This window comes from Dreissena polymorpha, chromosome 7 (genome assembly GCF_020536995.1).
Source record: "Dreissena polymorpha isolate Duluth1 chromosome 7, UMN_Dpol_1.0, whole genome shotgun sequence".
In the NCBI taxonomy this organism is placed as follows: Eukaryota; Metazoa; Mollusca; class Bivalvia; order Myida; family Dreissenidae; genus Dreissena; species Dreissena polymorpha.
This window is the reverse complement of record NC_068361.1, coordinates 24061168-24086793: the sequence shown is the minus strand read 5'-3', so window position 1 is coordinate 24086793 and position 25626 is coordinate 24061168. Positions and strand designations below refer to the sequence as shown.

The window sequence follows — 25626 nt, the reverse complement described above, 5'->3', positions numbered from 1 at the left end:
TCATCACTAACAAGTATTATAATTACATGTGAATACCTTAAACTTCAAATAATAATGTTGCATTTTGGAAACATCACTTCGTCTTGCAGATGATTCAACTAAATCTATTTTACAAAAGGTGAAAAAAATGTTCCAGACAAAATTTTATGCATATATATATTCCAACACAGAAATAAAATGTTGTTTATACTTATGTAAGTATATATAGTAACAAAATTGACTCTAATGCATGTGATTTTCGGTCAAAGCAAGGTGATTATTACCTTTGGCCCTGGAGGACCAAATGCTGATAATCAATAATCGGCCCCGGAGCTAAAGCACGTGACGTTACCGCCAACGCGCTACGTAATAACAAAATGGCGTCCACATTCAGTCTCAGCCAACGGTGATCAATACAATTAACCACAACTCAACGAAAGAATCGAACATAATGTTAACGACATGTTGAAACTGAAACTCTTCTATACATTAGATATGCCTCTATTTGAGCTTTAACAGGATTCATCGAACAGCAAACTTTATATTTAAAGAAACACTTACCTCAACAACTTAAACCCGATGTTTATAATAACAAGAGCACCGCATAACGGGTTCCACGCTCGGCTGCGAAAGCTTGTCAGAATTTTTTTTTAGAGGTCACAATGACCTTGACCTTTGACCTAGTGACCCAAAAATGGGTGTGGCGTGTAGAACTCATCAAGGTGCATCTACATATGAAGTTTCAAAGTTGTAGGTGGAAGCACTTTGATTTTAGAGCCTATGTTAAAGTTTTATATTAGAGGTCACAGTGACCTTGACCTTTGACCTAGTGACCCAAAAATGGGTGTGGCGTGAGGACTCATCAGGGTACATCTACATATGAAGTTTCAAAGTTTTAGGTGGAAGCACTTTGATTTTAGAGCCTTTGTTAAAGTTTTATATTAAGAGGTCACAGTGACCTTCACCTTTGACCTAGTGACCCAAAAATGGGTGTGGCATGTAGAACTCATTAAGGTGCATCTACATATGAAGTTTAAAAGTTGTAGGTGGAGGCATTTTTACTTTAGAGCCTATGTTAAAGTTTTAAATAAGAGGTCACAGTGACCTTGACCTTTGACCTAGTGACCCAAAAATGAGTGTGGCGTGTAGAACTCATCAAGGTGCATCTACATATGAAGTTTCAAAGTTGTAGATGGAAGCACTTTGATTTTAGAGCCAATGTTAAGGTTTTAGCACAACGCCTACTTCGGACGGCTGACGGTGGACGACGAGCTGGCAATGACAATAGCTTTGGTTTTCTCCAAAAACAGCTGAGCTAATAAAATAACAAGGATAAGCTATTCCATTTGTATCAAATGCTAACCCCTTTCACCAAATACATGATTAACGAAATCGAATGACTTGTTGGAGCAATTACACAAAATGGATTCCTAATAATGCATGACAAACACACAATCCGAAATAAGTTTTGGATTCGTTCGATGCTTAAAAATATTTAACTGTTTAATATAAATCCTCCACGACAGAAGTGTTGTCCCTTAAATCCAGAGAGTCTAGCTAAAACTGTGTTTCATCACATAAATTACGTCACATGAGATACATCATTAATTGCGTGATTAATTGAATGAAAATTAAAGTACGGAAATCTGGTTCTGTAATAAATAGTACAGTTAACGGGGATTAAGTATTAAAGACGCTAATACCATCGTTGCTAAAGGGAAGGGCCGGAAGTGATTATCGGCCCTGGAGTGAATAATCGCCCTCAGGCCTACAGCATTCGGGGCGATTATTCACTCTGCAGGCCAATTATCACTTCTGGCCCTCAAGCAACGAGGTATTAACCTCTAAATAAAAATCAATGACAGTATGCATACAAAATGCTTGTGTGCTAAGAGGTTCATAATTTTGTGGTTTCCCAAAAAAAAGACTGTTTTGTGGACATTAAATCGTGGATTTCTGATAATGTAAAAAATAGTTATGAGCATAGATTATTTTCCGATGTTTGTGAATTGTTCAACCAATGAAAACAAAGAAAGATCCACGAATAATAATGATTAATAGTACGTGTTTCTATAAGCCCAGTTTTCAGATATGAAGCACTGCCTTATTATATGATAGAACTGGACTGTCCATATCCGACAAGAGTTCTTGAAAAATAGGCAACTTATCAGGTGGGTCCCCCATACTCCAATCTCTAGCAGCTTTGTCTGCTACGGCATCAGCTGTGAGTTGATGAACTTCTCCCTCATCTTCTCCAACATCGGATGTATCTGCCGTAAGCATATCACTTTCATCTGCTTCCTGTCCTGCATGTTCATCCCATGCTTGGTCGAACACAGCTGTTTTATCAACCATGACTTGAGTTGATTGACTCAGGTTCACTACCAAATCAGTCGGTTTCCAGCCTTCATTATTGGGAACCTATAAAAGAAATAGAAAAAAGATATCAAGAAATGTATATGTTTTAAAATACACCAATAAATAACCAATACAAACTTAAATATTTATATAGATGAATTTGGTTGAAATGTAATCTATACAATCCAAAAAGCGGTGAAATCTTTGGTTAAATTTTAAATGGGAATTTTGTTCCTTGCATGTTAGTAATACAGCAGATAAATCAATTCATGCATGTTCAAAAAGTGGGTATGAGTTTTAAATAATCAGATTAGTAGTATGATTTCAGAAAATCTTTAAAGATAGTTGAGAACTCTGAGCTTAGAATACAATTCATACAACGGAGCAAAAACTTTAAATGACAAATCCATGTCAATCTCAACAATGCAGCAAGCTTTAACGGAAATATTCCCATGTTTAATACCTAAACGTACTTAACAGTTTATAAATCATGGATAGCACTTTGTAACAAGATCTTACCTTGACCCTTGACCTTTCTGTACCAACATCAGGGTCCAGTCTGGGCTTCTTAAAACTGTCTACTGTGTTAGAAACGTTATCAATCATGTCATATTCTCCCAAGTTGGTGGCAGGCAGGTATTGAGTCCTGCCTCCACGAAGGTCTACCACTGGTGATGGCATGGTCTCTTTTAGACTTGTTTCATTCTACAAAGAAACACATGGCTATTACAAGAAATCAAGTTTACAAAATTTTACAATCTACCCAAATGAACCCCAAGCAAAGTCTGCATGTGAGCTACCTTCAAATAAACTTTCATTCTTTAGGAGAGTTGTGTTACACTTTAAACAATCAAACTTATAACATCTCCAAAACAAGCCTCTCTCTTCATTCTCTATTTCCCATGCATGCATTTATCACCCTTTGATTTAAATTGACAGGCTTGGATTCCATACCCATAAAACACAAGTCAGTAAAGTATTGCCGGCCAAAACGTCTGGTAGTTGGGAAACTACTACTGGCACAACTTCCAATTTACTAACAAATCGACTAAAATCTGTCAATTGGCCTTAAATGTTTATTGGAAATGAGGTCCAGTATGCTTGAATTCCTGGCCACGTGCAATTTTACATGCTAAGTCTGAGGGTCGGCAGACTTTTGCATAAACTTTTTGTTGACAACAAAGAAAGCCGAGCCCAGTGAGCATAGTTGGTAGATCCCTGATCAGTCAGTACAGGGATCTAAAGTCTGAATACCAGCATGGCCAAGTAACAAATTTTGGAAATTAGACACAAACGTCTTTAAAAGGAAAATTGTCAGTAACTATGCATTTAGACTTGGTTATAACTGTGTAATTTTCTTACTTTAAAATGGAATAATGTGATACAACAGAAATATTGTAACATATGGTAAAAAATCAGACAAACAAAAACAAACAGAAAAGAAAGGAAAAGCAGAAATGTTTTGTGCCAAACCTTGATATGAATATGAGCAGTATCCATAGCAACACTGCTAGCTGAGGAGTGCCTGCTGGTTGTTGGATTTTCAGCTTTTCTTTTAAGAGAACCTTTTGGAGTTATTTCCTTGAATTCTGGACTTTCAACTGCAAATTTAACATCATCCATCATAAAACATAGCATCAACAGAAGTCCTCAATAAAGCTTTGATTGATAGTAAAAGGCAACAAGAGATGTGTTTGTGAAACACTATGTCCCCATATATTTGACTTTTGACCTTGAATGATGACCTTGACCTTTCACCAATCACAATGTGCAGCTCCATGAGATACACATGCATGCCAAATATCAAGCTGCTATCTTCAATACTGCAAAAGTGTACATTAAATTAGCAATTTTGAACCATATATTTGACCTTTGACCTTGAAGATGACCTTGACCTTTCACCACTCAAAATGTGCAGCTCTATGAGATACAGATGCATGCCAAATATGAAGTTGCTGTCTTTAATATTGCAAAAGTTATTGCAAATGTTAAAGTTTGCACAAACAAACACACAAACCAACCAACCAACAGACAACGCAAAAACAATATGTCCCCCACTATAGTGGTGGGGGACATAAAAATAATAAATATATAGATTCTGTGTTTATAAAATAAACATTTCTAATTTACTTGTTTTACGACCCTCAATATATCCAAATATCAATATACTATACAAGCTAACTGAATGCACAACCTTATACACATATAGATAAGTAATTATGGACAAGCACAACTTAGGTGTAACACAATTTTATATTAACCACGAACATAGATATGTGTTTTCCCTAACTAACAACTTTGTTTGCCATACTATGATCGTGTAGAGTGCCCCAGGCCTGCAATGAGGTCAATCTCTCCGAGGGATTGTCCTTCAAGAGATTTTCAAGCAGTTTGTGAATTAATTCTCGGAACGGCTCTGGGATGGGTATTTCAAAGATGATCTTGATGATATGAAATGGATAAAGCATGAACCATTGTTGTAAGCTGCAGCACAAAAGAAAATACAAGTTAGTGATCGCTTTAGTTCATGCATTTGCACACTGCATTGAACAGATAACAGACTCCATTGATTGATTGTGCAACTTATGGTGATAAATTACTATACATATTACTATGCTATATATATTTAACACCTATTTACTACTCTTATCTGATTAAAAAACTTAGAGCCAATGGAACCAAAGAAAACAAGATATAAGCCATATATTTGACTTTTGACCTTGAAGGACGACCTTGACCTTGACCTATCACCACTCAAAGTGTGCAGCTCCATGAGATACACATGCATGCCAAATAGCAAGTTGCTATCTTCAATGATGCAAAAGTTATTGCAAAACTTTAACCAAGGTTAAAGTTTTGGGACACACACAATGAATGACAGACAGACATGCCAAAAACAATATGCCCCCGATCTTTTGATCCAGGGTCATACAAATTGATAGATTATAGAAAGAAAAGTGGCCATGTTGCAAAACTAAATTTTCAAAGTTCAACCAATTGATTTTAGAGATAGTTTAATATAAATAACTTTTCATCGTAAAACTAGGTCCGCATAATAATAATGAGCTATATTAAGTTCTGGACACATATATTAAGTTTCAATTCAATACATGTAGCTGTATAAGTTATAGAGATATTTGGCTGTTACATGCAAAAGTTACCCTTAATTTTCAGAAAGCGGAATGGTTCTGCAGGTCAGAGTTGTGGAACTTTGTCAATGACACAATACAATAACCTTTAACATATGTTTGAAGGTTCAATACAATACCTATAGTAGAAAGAGTGATATGAAGATGTAACCTTCAAAAGGTCAATACGTTAATTAGGTTCATGCCAAGACCCGTGCCTACGATTGGGTGAAAAGTATATCTCAACTACAAGCTAGCTAGGTCAGCACGTTAGCTACCAACATAAAACATTTTATTATATACCTGTTTAATGCTTTTAACATAATACAGGTTGTATCAATCGTTGAAATAAAAAATCCCGTATTACGCTACTCGCTGTTTCCAATCCGTATTACCATACTAGCCGGACTACTTCGACCCATTTAATGACGTCACATTACACGCACCGAAAATAGAAATATTTTATATTACGAAATATATTACGTAATACATCTTGTAACGTCATTTCTGTGACAAAACACAATAGTATGATCTAAACTCTGTAAGGACATGTCTGACGTGGTGTTTTTTAACAGTAAACTATGTGTTAAAAACGTATTTTGGAGTGTATGTTTCTCAAGCATAAATGTATTTTTCGATAGGAATACAATAAAAAAGTGTGGTTTAAACTAAGTTTTGATAAAGACATGGACGATAGAAGTGGAAGTGCATATTGTTTAAACGCATTTGTTATAAACATCAGATTAAAGTTGTCAACTTAATTGTTTTAAAAATTGGATTGACGATGGCATTAAGGTAAGCGTGTCGGAAACCTGTGTTTTCCCGGTTCGAATGTTTACACGTTAATTTACATATACTGTATTCATACGCGTCTTAAATAAACTTTGGCGTACCGTTTAAGTCATTGTTTTGTCAGTTTTGTTATAGTAAAAAATACATTTGTTAACTGTTTTCGTTAGTTGTTGTATATAATAAAAGGAATATTACGTTAGTCAATTGTTCCAAGTGTTTGTATCACTCTCGTGGCTTGTGCTATTTCGCATCACACAAGCCACTCGAGTGATACAAACTCTTGGATCAATTGACTAGCGTAATATTCCGTATTTATTACAATACTCACATTCAAACTTAAGCTATTGAGTAAAAACATTCCTCCTACTTAAAGAAAACTGACCTTGATGTTGATTCAACTGGTCAAAAATGGAATCCAAAGCAACATCCATTTTTTCTAATTTTAGCAACAGTGACTGAAATTTTGCCCCAAGTACATTCCCATAATAGGTATGCATATAAGCAATCTACACACAGAATTTTTATGCATACCTTCATCCAAAATTAAGCTATTAATAAGTAACAGTGACCTTAACCTTGACATTCCTTGCATCAAAAACTAATTCCAGACTTGGTCCACGTATAAGATAGTTGTTAAGCTCCTGGAAGTTGTGCATTTGATGTGTAATATTTTTAAAAACATTCATTTCAGAACGTTAAGAGTTTTAACAAATAATCATGGAATGAATTGCACACACCTGTCAATGCTTTTATGAATTATCACAAGAGCATAACTAAATTTGTAAGCAGAAACAAACTACCGAATGCGTATGTTTACACTACATTAACAATTTGTAGCTTCAAATTAACACTGCTCGTGTATTTTATATTATCCTTTGTCCAGATAAAAAGCGATTGAAAAATCATGCACACATGTACAAACTTGTTATACATAATGGAGCACGTTCACTAGGCAGGGAGCGTTTATTTGGATACAGACGGAACTTGACATGAATAAGACTGTGCATTACCTCTGGTGATACATGTATTGAAAACGGTCTAGTTCTGTGATGTTTTCCAGTCAACATAAACATCAACACAAGACCCGCTGAGAACATGTCTGCCTGTTCCGAAATCTCCTCGTCCTTTCTCCTGAAGATCCATTTTAACATCATTTGAGTCGTGTTCTGATAAAACTGGGCCTAATGCATGTTCGTAAAGTGTCGTCCCAGATTAGCCTGTGCAGTCCACACAGGCTAATCAAGGACGACACTTTCCACTTAAACTAGATTTTTGGTAAAAATGGACTTCCTTTTAACGAAAAATACCATAAAAGCTGAAAGTGTAGTCCCTGATTAGCCTGTGCAGACTGCACAGGCTAATCTGGGACGACACTTTACGCACATGCATTTTGCTCAATTTTCACAGAACAAGACACATTTAGAAATAATTTTGGTGTTTCAGTAATTTTATCCTTGTGTATATGTTTTGTTTCAATATTTGAAATGTGGAATATCTGATAAGAATGAAATAATTGCCATACCATAAATAATAAGAATTTTCATAACCAAATATTAAACAATGAATATTTTAACATTTGATTATCTCAAAATCTTGAAATATAACACTGGGACAAGTTATCATTTTTTGTGCAATGACCAACAACATTTGCTAAACAGTAATGTAATGTAGGTTGCAGCCTATTCCTGTTTACAAACCGTAGTTTCTTCATTATGTGGTCACTTCTAAATAAGAATTGGTAAGTAAAATTCATCTGATTTTAACTTAGATATCACATAAAATACTCATTTAAACATAACAAGAGATATGTTTGTCAGAAACACAATGCCCCCTAATGCGCCGCTTTTTTTTCCTTTGACCTTGAAGGATGACCTTGACCTTGATTTTTCACCACTCAAAATGTGCAGCTCCATGAGATACACATGGGTGCCAAATATGAAGTTGCTATGTTCAGTATTTCAAAAGTTATTGCAAAACTTTTCTGTAATATTAAAGTTTTGGTATTGTTGTTTTTTTACCTTTGACCTTGAAGGATGACCTTGATATTGACCTTTCACCACTCAAAATGTGCAGCTCCATGAGATACACATGCATGCCAAATTTGAAGTTGCTATGTTCAATATTTAAAACGTTATTGCAAAACTTTACATTAATATTAAAGTTTTGGGACAGAATGACAGACAGACAGGCAAAAAACAATATACCCTCGATCTATCGATCCGGGGCATTATTGTATGAACATACACAAAATGTTATATTTGGAAATTTCGGCCTAATGGTTTTTACAAACTAGTATCCAACTTAGAAAATTGTCTTCAACACATATTTCTAAACGTACACATTTAAGCCCCAGTCCATACAAACTTGACAAAATTGAACTAAATAAGCACAAATAGCTTCAAACAAACATTTAACAACCAAAATAAAATATTCCTTTGACATTGGTCAAATTATAATAGTGATTGGGTAAGAATTACTATTATAAGTAGCGTGTTAATTTTATAATGTCGTCAAAAGCCAATAATTACTATTTATGTAGTTTTGCATTCTGTAGTAACAAACAAACGTGTGGTGAGTAGATTACGTTTTTAAGAAAACCATAATTAATAGTAGCGTGTAACCAAACCATGCAAATTCAACGTTTTATTTTTACAAAATCAAATAGGTCTTCTGTCAAATGTTTGTTTCCAATTATCGTTAATCCGAAGTTTTTTAACGGTCCCGACGACTTCGAAATAAAGGTGTTGAAGTGTAATTGTAATTTCAATAAAGATGCAGATCACACCGATCTGATAGCATGTGATGCCTCTCAAGTTAATGGACTGAGTAAATGTTCTTACAAAGATGGCAATACTCTCCATTATTTATAATTATTTGTATTTTTATAAACAAAATACTTCATTATGAAATAAATGCCATCCCTTTCATACAAAACGATTCTCCCATTAAGCAAGCATTAAATTATTTATGCAGACAAGGACTTTTAAGATATTATTAAAATACTCACATTTTCAGGTTTCTGAAAATTTCTGGAGCCATGTAAGCAGGTGTCATGCCATTGAAGTCGTTCACCTCATGCCTCATTTTGGCAGACCCAAAATCAATGATCTTGAGTAAAACACTGCCATCTTGTCCAGTAGAGACACACAAGTTGGAAGCTACAAAAGTTCAAAAGTAATCTTAACAGTATTCACCAGAACTTATTTTTACAAACTAAAAATCAATGATTGTGAGGAAAACGCTGCAATATTGTCTAGTATAGGTATGCATGTATAAGTTACAAGCTATGCAAGCTCAAAGGCTACCTTTACCATTTTTGTTGTTAGAAAATCATCCAACTATTCCATCACTGGCCCAATACAGCAAGACAGGCCTTTTTCTGTCTATTTTGGGAAAAGGTATCTAGCAAAATTGGGATTTTTCGAGCTGCAAAATATTCCAAATTGGGAAGAATTTTCATTGACAAAAGCATTATTTGGGAAATCATTTTTCTGATATTTTCTTATTAAATCTTATGCTTTCATACATTTGTATTGCCGAAATAAGAAAAATATTTAACTGTTTTTTTTAACCATGCACCAGTCATTGTCAACTGCTAATGTAAGTATGTGTATGATAAAAAAAAGACTTTGTTATGCTTGAAGTTCAAATAAAATACATAGCTCGATATATTATTAAGGATATCTATCGGGAAACGCATTTTTTTGGCTTCCATTATTTTGGTCGGAAATTGGGATTTTTTTTTGAGAATTGGGAAAAAATAACCATATTTAGCATTGGGAATGGGGCCCACTATCGGACCTGTGAGATAGGCAGAAAAAAGCCTGCCAGAAAACCTTTAATCTTCAACCACCTTACTGTTACTTTTACCAAAGGACACATGCTTTGCACACAAAACTCCTTCTGCACGACCCAGTTGTTCGTTCCAGGATGAACATCTTTGGTAAATAATTGCATAATGAATGATGAAGTTCTACTCTGGAGAAACTGTATGAAGTCCTTATGACTTTTGACCTTGATTTGTTACCTTAAAATTTTAATTAGGGTAACATGTCTTATGGTTATTACTATATCACCACATGGTGACCATCTGTGCTAAGCTATTTTAAAATTGCATGGTGAATGAATATGTTGCCGTCTGGACAAGTTGTATTATGCTCCAATAGACCTTTGACTTGCAAATGTGACCATGACCTTTGAGATAGGATCACCGGCATGGAAAGTAATTTTAAAATTAGGTGATAAATGATAAGTCCATAGTCCCGATAAAGTGCGTGATGCACAAATATATTGTTTTATGAAAGAGCTAGGGAGACAGGTGCTTCACCAAAACCACTGTTCCTCATGGTGAACGTTTGTGATGATTCAATAAAATAAAAGTTTTCGTCTGAACAAGCTCTGACAGACAAACGCATTCAATTTTGAATAAAACAAGCACTCAGACCCACACACACACAAACACATTTAACCATTGTGACAAATTTGTTGAGAATTCCACAATAAAAAAATAGTGTTATTTTAAACTACGATAAAAATGCCTCAATTTAAATGTGATAAACATTAAGGAGTACTTGTGGAAAGCATTTGCATAATTTATTAATGCTTCGTTTTGTTTATTGTACTTATTTTGTACATACATAAGAACTAAACAATAGTGCCCATTTTTTTTAAAAATAGGCCCTCTAAAGGGTTTGGGTAACATGGATCTGCAAATGATGTGTTAAGTTTTTGTTCAAATGATAGCACATAAAAAATGGATTAAAGAAACATGAACATGTAAAGAAACTCTTTCCAAACTGAAGTTATTGAGCAGAGACTTTTTAACAACAGTGAGATTAACCTTTATCCAACCGGCCCAAAATGCAATCCAAGCTAAGTCTACATGATAGCAATTTGCAAAAAAACATTCACTACAACATCTTCCTGTAAGCTCAAGTTATCCAGCAAAAACTGTTTTTCTATTTTTAGTAACAGTGACATTGACTTTAATCTGACTCACCCCAAATGTAATCACAAACTAGGTCTGCAGGCAAGCTAACATCTCAGTAATTCTGATAACATACATATATTCCAATCTAAAGTAATTGAGTAACCTTGACCTTTACCGGACTATAACCCCAAATACAATCACAAGCTAAACCTACTGTATTGTAAGTGTAACCAAGATTGATTTAAGAAAAACTAAAGTTACTGACCAAAAAACACCTATTAGAAACAGACAACATTAGTTTAGCAAAGTTGAGATAATTCATGGGCTTCAGAAGAGCTTAATGTAAATTTGGTTATGAAACTTAGTGGAGATGATATGTTTACAACCATTTCAACCAATTTTATTGATGATTCGATCTGAACTTTCAGAATTAGAGAGTGGACAATGAAAATTTTGCTTTTTTTTTATAATTCAATGGTCCCAATTCAGAAGTGCTATAAGGGATCTGGTTGCATATGGGACTTGGCCTAGATATTATGCCATAAACTTTATTCCAATGTTTCATTATGATCCAATTTTAACTGTTTGAGTTATTGAGCAGACAAGGTTCTCCTGGAGACCACATTCACAGACGCTCAATTGCTCACCTGCCCGCCCACCACATGTGTTCTTACAAATACGCGCATAAAAATAGAGCAGAACCACAAACCACTTACGTTTTATATCCAGGTGTCGGTGGCCATATTTATGAAGATATTTTAAGCCACATATCAGTTGGCTGAACAACCTCACAACAGTGACAATGGGCACACTTGGATGAATTTCGATGTATTTACACAGAGTCATGCCTGTCAATAAAGAACACATGGTGTTTTTTTTAAAGCAGTACTCTATACGTCACTTTTATCTTTCGAAAGAGTTGAAGCTTGATATGTTTATTCAGTGTCTATGATATAACAAGAGCACCGCATAACGGGTGCCAACGCTCGGCTGCGAAAGTTTGTCCGAATGTTTTTTTTTTTTTTTTTAGAGGTCACAGTGAACTTGACTTTTGACCTAGTTGTAGGTGGAAGCACTTTGATTTTAGAGCCAATGTTAAGGTTTTAGTACGACGCCTACGGCGGACGGCTGACGGCAGATGACGAGCTGGCTATGACAATACCTTGGGTTTTCTCCGAAAACGGCCTAGCTAAAAATTACTTAGATGATAATACACGGCTGAGCCGGGCCAGGCAGTGATAATTGGCCCGCAGACCGAATATTTATAATGACCCCGCAATGGTAATAATGGCATAAAAACTGTACAAATTTGTTACTATATATAGTAAGGTATGTATTATATCCGGCTATATAGCCATTACTAAAATGTGTCCTAAAATAAAACTGACTGGTATCATGACAAAAAAAGAAAAATATTGCAAATTCTCAAACAATGATTAGTATCAACCCAAGGGCATTATTTAAACAGTTGTTGAATTACCATTATCTGAAGACACATACTGCATATAAAAGCTGTTGGCTTTGTGGTTTGAGAGAATACGATTTTTGACGATGCTGCGAAGCAGCTCGTCTAAGTTATCATACCATGAAAAAATTCTTCCCAATGGCGACCTATGTAAAAGACCGAGCCAGTCCGATTGAGAAAGCTCGATTTTTCTAATCGGCATACCTCTCTGATTATCATTGATAAAGGTAAAGGAAGCTCAGCTATAAATAGGACAGCATATTCTGGGAAAAAGATTTAATAATAGTTTGAAAACGTGAATTTTAAATTTGTTATATTCAATCCATTATATGTGTATAGATCAATGAAACAACTATGCATTTTCTGTATTGTATTTGACATTTGTCGTGATTCTGTAAATAAATTGTGAATGAAAACGTGTATAATTAACGTTTAACGCGATCATGAGTGTAAAGAAAACGAATTATTTCGAACCTGATATTTGTAAACGTTAAAGCGAGTATGGTATATAAACAGCATAATAGCCGTGTGACATAGATGAAACTCGCTCTTATGCGTGCTCTCTCATTTTGCATATTTAATAAACTTTTCAAACTGAAATTAAAGAGCCACATCAGTGCACACACTATGTTTGATAATGCATTCGTTTGTTGGATATTGTTTTCTGTTTAAAACACATATGAGGTCATATCGCGTAGATTTACTTAACCTTACCATGTGTTCATGGGCGAACTCACGTATTCAAGTCGTATCGGACTATGTGCTCATACCTACTTTCGGGAATCATTATGAAATTATTGCCTTACTTAGCAAACAAACATGCCTTAGCTTATTTAATTAGAGAAAAAACAATAATCAAAAGAGAAAAATTATATGTTCATGCACATGGGCATGTGAAATCACGTCCGTACACATAACATCATTAACTTAGCAAAGGAAACAACGAAATATAAAGTTTGGTATGATATACACACGAAATTTAAGAGCATGGTGTAATTAAAGAGCATGTCAAGTTTTGAATATATCTGCTACATAACGTAATGTTATAACCCACACACATTTTACTGTAACATAACGTTTTTTAAGATAAGTGGTACAGAAAATACACGTCGAAAATCTTTTTAAAGATATTTCTTGTTATATTTGATCAAATGTAACCCGCCTCCCAGATTCACTGAATGGGTCAAGTACTACTTCCCCGTACCCCCAAAAATATTTTTCTTATCCTATTTTTTTCGTAACCAATTTGTTTTTCGTACTCAAATTCTTGTTCGTACCCAATTTTTTTTTCGTACCCATTTTTTTTTGTAGTCAAATATTTTTTCTTACCCAATTTTTGTTTTGGCATAATTTTTGTACCCAAAATTTTCGTACCCATTTTTTGTAGCCAAAATTTTCGTACCCACATACACAATTATGGTAATGTAGATAAACTTAAATTGATGCTTTTATATCCATCCTCTTCAAAAGCATCGTCACACCAGTACTGTCAGTACTTTGATTTATACATGAAGTTACTTTGGTATATAACTTTCTATAAATTATGTCACCCTCAGCATGCAAGGTTTTCAACCCAATATGAAACACCTTGATAAGGGACCACCATATGATGGCATTTACCAAATACCAAACCACTTCGCTTTGTGGTCTCAGAGTAGATCCTTAAAATGTTCACTGTATAAATATAAGAAAAACAAGAGGCCCATGAGGGCCTGAATCGTTCTACTGCTATAAACACTGTGCAAGTTTGGAAAAAATAAGATGGAAACTGTGTACTTAATCGCACAAACAAGGACAATTTTCTCAAATTCAAGGGGAGATTATTGTGTACTTATTTCTCCTTTACTGCTCATATTCAATAGGGTTCAAGTTCTCATTGATATAAAGATACTGTGCAAATTTGGAAATAATTGGATGAAAACTGTGGAATTAATTGCATAAACAAGCGGGATTTCAAAATTTTCTCATATTCAACGGGAAGTCATTCTGGACTTATTGCTTCGATATTGCTCTTTTTAAAAAAGGGTTTGAGTCCTCATTGATACAAAGACACTGTGCAAGTTTGCCAAGAATTGGATGAAAACTATGGACTTTATCACATAAAAAAATGAATTTTCATTTTTTTCTCAAATTCAAGGGGAGATAATTCTGAACTCCGATATTGCTCATGTTCAATAGGGGTTGACTCATCATTCAGATAAAGACACTGTGCAAGTTGGGGAATGATGGGATGAAAACTGTGGACTTTATTGCGTAAACAAGCCTTATTTCACAATTTTCTCAAATTCAAGGGGAAATAATTCGAGTCCTCATTAATATAAAGCCACTGAACAAGATTGAAAAGAATCGGATGAAAACTGTGGACTTTATCGCGTAAACAAGAAAAAGTCTAACACACGCACGCACAGACGGACGGATGACGGAAACCACGCCATGACATAAGCTCTTCAGGCCTTCGGCCAGTAGAGCTAACAAGTACCCCAAAGGTCAGGCCAATTTTGACCCCAAGGGATTGATTTGAACCAACCTTGTAGAGGCCCACAATACAATGTTACAACTCGTACATCTTGCCCTTAAAGTTTCAGAAAAAAAGATTATTATCTATGCAAGTCTAAATATAAATATTGGACAAACAACACCTGACACCTTTTGGTAACATACATGTAAAAGGTTTTTAAAGTTATTTCTATATAAGTCTATCATAAATCTTGCAACCCATCTGGCATGGCCAGTTTTGATACGTTGTTAAATGCCAAATACTTTGTAGCAAATTAATAAAAACTTACGACTTACGTCACGAGAGAACCACCCATCAAAACAAAAAAAAGAGAAAACATAGGCTTCTGTAATAGAACAGGGTCGCTTCTGTAATAGTACAGGGTCACTGCCATTTTGTTTAATCATGATTTGATTTTTTAGGAGACTAGACTTACCTGCGTGTTCAAACAAGATCTGTACAGTTGATAGTCTGAAAATCAGCCCCAAACATGCCAGAATATTTGGATGCTTGGAAGAACATGGAATTATGACTTCGTTCTTCTTGAATTTGTTTCTTTCCACCTGAAAAAAATAGGCATTTCCTATCATCATGATGTTTGTGGAAGACAGAAATATTAACTTAACCTCCCAATATGTCAAGACATTCATTTTATAACAAGCAAGAAGTAACTGGTATGCTACGACTCAAACCAAGAAGAAACAAGTTATGCATAATCAAACACACAGAAACATGGACCTAAGCATAATAAAATTCATTTCTTTATACGTTATACATAACTTCCATACCTACAAACTTCCGAATACGTGGTTAATAAAAGATGTTGTAAAAAAACTCACTTGCCATTTAATCAATTAAATAGGTGAGGAAATATTACCACACATGGGATATAAGGTAATTCCTACCTCTTTATTTAAGTTATCTTCTATGTAATGCTGCTATTTGTATATTTACAATGAAAACAAGTTCGGTAGTCCTAATTCTTATAACAAATCAGAAACTGCATTGGCAAAGTGGAAAGTAAAATCACACTGTGCGCATGATGTAACGGATATTCTATTGAAATAAATATGGAAACTGTCAGTATCATTAGCCATTTCAAATCAAATCACAGTTGTTTTAAGAATCAGTATATTTGTGTACTTTGTCATTGTTGAATGCTTCATTTTGTTAAATTGCCCGATACTAAAGGTCCAGATACCTAACTTCTAACATTGAACCCATTTGAGCAACATTTCAACTGAGCGAAATAAACCTGAATTAATATTTGATCTCAATCAACAGACTGATTCCGAAGAACTAGGGAGGAAATTACATTTTAATTTACACAAAACCAAACAGCGTAATGATGTGATTTTAGACTTATTTCCATTAACTTTTAAGAGAATAATAAACATGTTTTTATATTTTGTAAACTGTTAAGGCAGGGGAAATTAAAAACTAACAATATTTTTATTCATTTGCCACTGCAGAAAATCTTACAAACATCTTATCAATTTGGGAAGGCCATGGGATTGATTTAAATAAATCTGGGTAAGAACAACTTTTCAATTAATTGTACACAACAACAATTACAACTCTGGGTCTTGTAGTTTTAGGGAAGAAAATGTGTATGTTTCTTTTGTTATAACCATACTAGCCATACTAGCCATGTGACCCCTATGGCTTGGCCAGTTTTAACTCCCAAAGCAAAATTTAGACAAACTTAGTAGCAATCCACAATACAGTGTAACATACTCAATCTCTCATTTACTTATTACAGGCATTTTTGATTTTGAACAATAAAATATTGAATTTTTTTTGATAATAAATGCTTGAAATGTTGAATGTTTAGTTTTATATTCTTATTATTAGTATCCCAAAAAATGTCAACTGCCAGTCCAAAAGCCCTCAGAACCATGAATAAAACGTCCCTTAAACATATCCGAGATATTGAGGAAATTACCCCCCCCCCCGCCCAACTCCCAACTTATGGCAGAGTCAAAGAACAAGAGCACCGCCTTGCGGGTGCAGACCGCTCATCTATTTTCTTTTTAAAGGTGAAGGGACTCTCATTTTCAATCACAAAGGAGGGAGGGGTGGAGTGAAGAGGGGTGCATTGTTTGGGTGTGTGGACATTTATTACATTATCTTCCAGAAATGCGAAAAAAAGGAAAAAAAATCGGGGGGGGGGGGGCCTTTTCAACAAAAAAAAATGGGGGGGGGGGGTGAGGTGGGGGGGGGTATAGTGTTAGGGTGTGGTGGTAATTTGTGAGATGATCTTAAAAAAAAAAAAAAAAAAAAAATAGGGGGGGGGATTCGCGTGGGGGGAGGGGGGGTGGGGGGATTCTTGGGTGCGATGGTTGGACGGTATTTAAAACATAAAATAATCAAAATAAATAGTTTTGTTTTTTAACCATTTAAAAAAAAATAAAAATTGGGGAGGGGGTGGGGGGGGTATAGTGTGAGGGTGTGGTGGTCATTTGTGAGATTATCTTAAAAAAAAAAAAAAAAAAAAAAAAAAATAGGGGGGAGGGATTCAGGGGGGGGGGGGGGGGAAGCACGGGCGATGGTTTGGGTGGAGTCTATTGTGGTATGTCAGGTAAGAGTAGTTTTGTCAAAGTATCAATCAAATCTAATCATAAATAAAGAAGTTATGGCAATTTTAGCATAATTTAATAATTTGACCTTGAGAGTCAAGGTCATTCAAAGGTCAAGGTAAAATTCAACTTGCCAGGTACAGTAACCTCATGATAGCATGAAAGTATTTGAAGTTTGAAAGCAATAGCCTTGATACTTAAGAAGTAAAGTGGATCGAAACACAAAATTTAACCATATATTCAAAGTTACTAAGTAAAAAAAGGGCCATAATTCCGTAAAAATGACATCCAGAGTTATGCAACTTGTCCTTTTACTGTACCGTTATGATAATTTGCGAGTGTTCCAAGTATGAAAGCAATATCTATGATACTTTAGGGGTAAAGTGGACCAAAACACAAAACTTAACCAAACTTTCAATTTTCTAAGTATAAAGGGCCCATAATTCTGTCCAAATGCCAGTCAGAGTTACATAACTTTGCCTGCACAGTCCCCTTACGATAGTTAATAAATGTTGCAAGTATGAAAGCAATAGCTTTGATACTGAAGGAATAAAGTGGACCTAAACACAAAACATAACCAAATTTTCAATTTTCTAAGTATAAAAAGGGCACATAATTCTGTCAAAATGCCAGTCAGAGTTACATTACTTTGCCTGCACAGTCCCCTTATGATAGTTAGTAAGTGTTGCAAGTATGAAAGCAATAGCTTTGATACTTAAGGAATAAAATGGACCTAAACACAAAACTTGACCAAAATTTTCAATTTTCTAAGTATAAAAAGGGCACATAATTCTGTCAAAATGCACGCCAGAGTTGTCTAACTTTGCCTGCCCAGTCCCCTCATGATAGTTAGTAAGTGTACCAAGTTTGAATGCAATAGCATTGATACTTTCTGAGAAAAGTGGACCTAAACGCAAAACTTAACCGGACGCCGACGCTGACGCCGACGCCGACGCCAAGGTGATGACAATAGCTCATAATTTTTTTTCAAAAAATAAATGAGCTAAAAAACCAAGTTTTTCTAGCCACATTATACCCCTCGACTTATTGCCGAGGAAGACTTATGGCTGCGAATGTACGGTAATTTGAACAAAATTTGTAGAGGTCCACAATACAATTTTAAATACCAAATATTATACATCCGACCAACATGATAATGTAGTGCACCAGAACGATTTGAACAAATTTGAAACAGCAAATGCAATCCAGGATCATTTGTTTGAAGTTTCATGAACATGTACCTAGCAGTTAAGTAGGAGATTAATTTTTTTTTATCACACAACGCACAACACTGGTCGCTGTGGTGTAATGGATATGGTGTTCGCCTAGCGACCGGGAAGTAACGGGTTCGATCCCCACCGTGGGAGCGTTCTATAGATCTCCCCCAAAGACACCAAGTACTGGTTCTAGGCCCAGTAAACGGACTCGAGAGCGTTTATGTAGCCTAAGGCTTTCGATGCAATCGAGCTAGAATAAATAGGTTTAAACTTAAAACACTGGACAGAAAACCACCAACATGAGCAGTATGAGCTCCGTTGAGCTACAAATAACATAAAAGTAAATGTGAATAACTCTTCTGAAAATGTACCTTTTTTATAACAATGTCCTTTGTCCCAAGATGAAGTAATTCGACCTTCCCAAAAGCACCTTTGCCAATTATTTTGTAATGGTCCGAGCCATCTCGACCACGTCTTTCCTAATAAAAAAAAAATACAAATTTGGTGTCTGTATTATATATTGAAATTCAACATAAGAAAATCGGTAAAATCTTGCGTTTTAACATCTTTATATTCTGACTTACAAAACAAATATTTATATAACTGTACATAAAAAATACCTTCAAACTGATATAAGCTTTTTCATCTATTATCACTCCTCTTTCCCCTCCTCTTTTCTCTTTTGCTTCATTTTCTGCCAATGGTATGCAATCTTTCCATGTACCTTTAAAGATTGTTCTGAAAATAATGACAACAAATCATTTTTAAGCTCATAATAATATACTCAAGAGATACAAGATCAGCATAACTCACATAACTGTTTTCTTGGTAATTGTGTGTGATTTTTAAATCAAATATTTTTCACAGAAGGGATAATAGTAGTAGCCATAGACTTCTGTCTGATTTTTGTAAAACTGCATACAATGACAAAGTTATTTTTAAGCATGTTCACAGCTATTTACTCATTTTGTAATTAAAATTAATTTATAATATCATATTGTTATATGAAATGTGTAAATACTATCAAATTGTTCCATGCATGCATTTTTTTCTGATGCGTGCATGTATGTTTGATTAAATAAATTATATTGTTTAAATTAAATGTGTATAAATACTCATCAATTTAAGTACCAATTGAAGAGAGATACCAACTAAGTTTACATACTACATGTAGATCTTTATTAAAGTGAAATGTTAAGATAGAATGAAAGATAAGTGTTAATCAAGAGCTGTTTGCAAGCAATGTAGGAGAGTCCCAATGTATCTAACTCTTAACCATTATGATTCATGTACAGCTTTTGTTTAGTTTTGTGTTAAGGTCATTAAAATATTGTATATATCCACCCCGTCATAAAAGGATTGTGAATCTGGCATGATCAAAGTGTTCAGTTTGTCTGTGCATTTAAAGTAAAGTGTGACTGAATACATAAGTTCATAAAAATGAATACATAAATTGTGACCAGTCAAAACACACAGGGGAATTTCGTCTTGTGCAGATATTTCTTATCATTTCTTCTACTGAGAAAACATTATTAAACGCTTATACAACAATCATAAATTCGAACAGTTTGTCAAATAAGCTGGCTCTTACGCGGTCTGATACAGCATCTTTGGTGTAAACGGCAAGCCCTCATCCCCATGTTTAGTGTCCTCTCCAGGTATTGGTGGTCCTGTATCAAACGCTTTTTTTCCATCAGAACTTTGGACAGGCCCACACTGCATAAACACAGGTGGTGGCAACTGATTGGCTGATATTTTAGGCCTTTGCATGTCAAAGAAGGTGCCATCGTCAGGTGCTAAAACTTTTGCTGTAAAAGGCAATCAATATCCATGTGTAAAACAATCTACAAAAAAAAACTATTTCATCAACAGTATTTATAACAAAGGTTATCTTCAGAAGTGACTAAAATGTCAAACGTTAAAAGAAAAGAATGCTATTTCATCAAACAGCATTCGGCTTCAAGACTTGTATTTGTTTGTTTTAATTTTTTTTTAAATATGAATATGACTGATAAAAACATAATACATTGTAGTAAATATCTCAGTGGATCTAAAAGTGGACAACAATAACAGTTTTTTGTACAAAAAGTTATTGGATCAAGTCAATTACCGAAACTTAGCATGACTTCTACTACAGTAACATTGCGATTTTATTTCAATAAATAAGAATAAAAATAACAGCACATATGGTGGATATTTCTATGAAGTCTAAAGATTCCAATAATCTGTCAGAAAATTCTAACAAGACATGTGCTGACAAGACACAAATGCCTCCATACATCCCTTTTGTTAACAATTTGACCTAGAACCACTAAGAGAGACCTTGACCTTTGAGGTAGGTAAGGGTGACAGGTGTTACACGTCTTATGATGGCTTACATTTGTGAAAGGTATTTTAAAATCTATCGATACAATTTCAAAGTTATGACTGAGACAGATCCTTTCAAATTTGACCTTTTACCTCTATATGTGGCCTTGACCTTATAGGTTAGGAGATGAGTGTTACACGCCAAACATTTTCTTATGATGGGTTTACATTTGTGCAAAGTTATTTCACCAATATAATTATGGCAAACGTTTGGCTGTAACAAGAATTTTCAGACAGACATCTAGACAGTTTTACAGACGCACAGAGGGACAGTTAGACTGCAATATGCCTCATTCTTTGAAGAGGGCGGCAGAGGGGGCAGGGGGAATAAAAATAAAAATGTTTAACAAGCACTAGGGCGCTTTAAGACATTATTAACTGTCTGAAAATAAAAAAATTTGACATGTGACAAGCATAAGTTTCGTGATACAAATAATTGACATAAGGTCCCATTAACATTTAAAAAAGCTATAGTAACTAAAAATATATCACTGTACTCACATTTTGACTTCAAGGAAAGTGGATCATCTCCTCCAATGATGGTGAAGTTTGCCATCTAAATCTGAAAAAAGCAATCTACATGTAATACACAAATAAATACATCCTCTTTGCTATGATTGAAGTTTTTGTTTTTAGTAAAGGCAAAGTTTACACTACATGTACAATTTAATGTACCATTAGATTTTGAAGAATTCAAATCAGTTTTGATACGGTAAATGTTGAACAAAGATTTAAACTTTTCACTATCTGCGCATTTATGAAAGAAACTAGTCAGCTCTCTAAAAATAGAACAGGAAGTAATTTAATGCATCACGCCACTGTGTATTGTTTACTTTAATGGTTATGAATGTAACCATAGCATGTACACTTGGCTAAAGTCTTAACATAAAATTTTAAGCGAACATTATCTGAAGAAAAACTTCACTTGATCAAAGTAAATTCAGATTATACTTAATAAACTTATATGATTATAAGTTTACAGTAAACATTAGGTTGACTGCAATTGAATAATTTATGCCTAATGGTAAATTTTGTTGTTTAAGAGAAAATTTTATTTTAATACTTATATAAGTAATACATGTATCAATAATTCCCCTATGTGGGGCGGCTGAAGGTTGACCGGGGAAATTTGACAAAGTACAAAAAAATATTTTGGTTTAATTCCACACAAGCATATTTTTCTAAATGCTAAACATTTTTATTTTTTTACATCTTATGATCTCATATCTAAAGAGGAAGTCTGACCACTACCGGTATCTAAAATCTGACTCAGTGTGTATGTTTTTTACCATTTTAAGAATGGGGCCAGGTCCCTTTAGATTGGGATAAATCGCGGCATTTTGACCAAAACAGGGAAATTATTGTTGTTGTTTTTTTGCTTACAAATGCTCAAAAAATGAGAATAAGTGTTTTAAATATTTAATTTAACAAAGTGTTACTTGTAGAGCTGGACAGGAAATAAACCAAATGTTGTTCTTAAAAAAAGCAGCCTTTAACAGAACAGAACAGAGCATGTGTTTTATTATGACTTGCACAATGTACATCGTCAACAAATGACCTAAATGACACCAGCCACTAGACCATTGACCAATGACCTAAGTGACAGCTGTCATTGACCAATGACCTAAGTGACCCCAGCCACTGACTAATGACATAAGTGACACCAGCCACTGACAAATGACCTAAGTGACACCAGCCACTGACCAATGACCTAAGTGACAGCTGTCATTGACCAATGACCTAAGTGACACCAGCCACTGACCAATGACCTAAGTGACAGCTATCATTGACCAATGACCTAAGTGACACCAGCCACTGACCAATGACCTAAGTGACACCAGCCACTGACCAATGACCTAAGTGACACCAGCCACTGACCAATGACCTAAGTGACAGCTGTCATTGACCAATGACCTAAGTGACACCAGCTACTGACTAATTACCTTAGTGATACCAGCCACTGACCAATGACCTAAATGACACCAGCCACTGACCAATGACCTAAGTGACACCAGCCACTGACCAATGACCTAAGTGACAGCTGTCATTGACCAATGACTTAAGTGACACCAGCCACTGACCAATGACCTAAATGACAGCTGTCACTGACCAATGACCTAAGTGACACCAGCCACTGACCAATGATCTAAGTGACAGCTGTCATTGACCAGTGTTTTTTTTCACCTATAGGGGAATGGTGGCGGGACCCGTCCAAAGGGGAAAAACGAATCATTTTTTAGGAAAAGGGGAAAATTGAACATTTACTCTTTTATATGTAATGATATTTATTATATGAATACACATGTATGCATGAAAGTAATATTCACAGCTGAATGTCTTTGTCCTATTTCTTAAATATATACCAATGATTTTTTCAACATTAGTTTCAGACAGTTCAGCCTTCATGCACAGTCTTAGTTTTCCTTGCCATTTTGAGTCTAATTGGGATTTTTTAAATCGATAAAATGGAAAATGTGAGCATTTTTTATCAATAAAATGGACCAAATTGGAATGTTTTTATCAACGAATATTGACACAATATACCTAGATACATCAGGCCTTTCCCTGGCCATTTTGGGAAAAAAATGCAATTCATGTTAAATTAACTGATTTGTGAAAAACTAACTTAATATAACTCTTTATAATAATTCAAAATCATATTAATTATAGTTATATACTTTATAAGTTGTTTATGAAATAAACTTGAGATATATCAGGGCTCAACATTAACCGAAAAACCAACTTGCCCTACCGGGCCAGTACTTCCAAAATCTACTTGCACTGAACGTAAAGCAACTTTCCCAAACATGAAATATCACATCAACTGTAAACCTCATATTGTTTGATAAACCAAAATGATTCACCACAAAACCTTTTTTTATTTTTGAAAATTTAACAAAATGATTACAGCAATTTAAGTCTAAATTAAATGCTCTTTGTTCTTTTTTGCACTTTTCTGGGCGGACAACCAGATGGTAAAATAACTTGCCCAGACCCAACTTTTACTTTCCAGGGGAAATAGGACAACCATCAATGTTGAGCCCTGTATATTTATCATAATAAGACAGTAATTTAAAAAAAAAATATTTTTTTTTACTTTTGGAGGGGATTTTTCTACAAAATGGGGGAAAAATATAAACTCTTTTTTGGGGGGAATGGGGCCGGATATCGGCCCCAAAATTGCCAAAAAAAAACACTGTTGACCAACAACCTAAGTGACACCAGCTACTGACTTATTACCTAAGTGATACCAGCCACTGACCAATGACCTAAATGACACCAGCCACTGACCAATGACCTAAGTGACACCAGCCACACCAATGACCTATGTGACACCAGCCACTGACTAATGACCTAAGTGACACAAGCCACTGACCCATGACCTAAGTGACACCAGGCATTTTGATTGTCCAATAACCTAAGTGACAGCTGTCATTGATCAATGACCTAAGTGACACCAGCCACTGACCAATGACCTAAGTGACAGCTGTCATTGACCAATGATCTAAGTGACACCAGCCACTGAATAATGACGTAAGTGACAGCAGCCGTTGACCAATAAATTGAGTGACAGCAGTCATTGACCAATATATTGGGTGACAGCAGTCATTGACTAATGACCTGAGTGACAGCATTTCGACGAATGACCTGAGTAACAGCAGAAATTGACCAATGACCTGTGTGCAGCGGCCATTGACCAAATATCTGAGTGACAGCAGGCATTGACCAAATGTCTGAGTGACAAAAGCCATTGACCAAATATCTCAGTGACAGCAGTCATTGACCAATGACCTAAGTGACAGCAGACGTTGACCAATGACCTGAGTGACGGCAGATATTGACCAATGACCTGGATGACAACATTAATTTATAAATGACCTGAATGACAGAATTAATTGACCAATGCCAATGGCCAAAACGGATGCAGAAATTGACCCATCATCAAATGACCTGTAGCCAGATTATGCCAAGTTAATCATGAAGACAAGTTTTCTATGCTTTTACTTAATATTTCATCACAATTAAAAGATAAATACTTGTTATTATGCACATTAATTATATAATTTTGATATTACGCATAATGACCACACCCCTTAAAACTCATAGCCATACATTGCTGATCTCATCGTGTTTATTTATAGAATTACAAAAACGCATTTTTATCATTAAAATAAAAGGTTCGATATCGAATAATAACAAAAGTCATATATGTATAACAGTAAACTATGTTCACATGGTAACCAAATTCAAAGTTATAAAATAAAAATAAACCTCGATGCAGGTCAATTTTTCGGTTATGATGAATAATCAATC

General features: G+C 34.9%; 1 protein-coding gene and 1 long non-coding RNA gene across 2 annotated transcripts; both read right to left on the bottom strand.

Moving 5' to 3' along the window:
• Positions 1-620: 620 nt before the first annotated feature.
• On the bottom strand, positions 621-1390 carry LOC127839170 (uncharacterized). The gene is made up of 2 exons (XR_008030194.1): positions 1098-1390; positions 621-805 (listed from the first exon to the last, which is right to left on the bottom strand). It is a non-coding gene; the product is annotated as an uncharacterized LOC127839170 (long non-coding RNA).
• Positions 1391-4622: 3232 nt separating this feature from the next.
• On the bottom strand, positions 4623-22080 carry LOC127839540 (serine/threonine-protein kinase Chk1-like). The gene is made up of 10 exons (XM_052367932.1): positions 21988-22080; positions 21814-21874; positions 20537-20753; positions 19566-19683; positions 19317-19424; positions 15586-15712; positions 11904-12035; positions 9265-9415; positions 7268-7388; positions 4623-4706 (listed from the first exon to the last, which is right to left on the bottom strand). Exons 2-10 carry the CDS (start codon positions 21866-21868, stop codon positions 4623-4625), a joined length of 1113 nt encoding a protein of 370 aa, XP_052223892.1. The 5' UTR covers positions 21869-21874; positions 21988-22080.
• Positions 22081-25626: the final 3546 nt, after the last annotated feature.

Bases quoted from the DNA above. Each gene is read 5' to 3' on its own strand.
- LOC127839540 (XM_052367932.1), bottom strand. From the start codon at position 21,868: ATGGCAAACTTCACCATCATTGGAGGAGATGATCCACTTTCCTTGAAG. The intron at 19,684-20,536 runs GTAAGAGCCAGC...CATTATTTTCAG, and splicing joins AAGATGCTGTATCAGACCGC to AACAATCTTTAAAGGTACAT. The intron at 4,707-7,267 runs GTAATGCACAGT...AATCTCTTGAAG, and splicing joins CAATACATGTATCACCAGAG to GACAATCCCTCGGAGAGATT.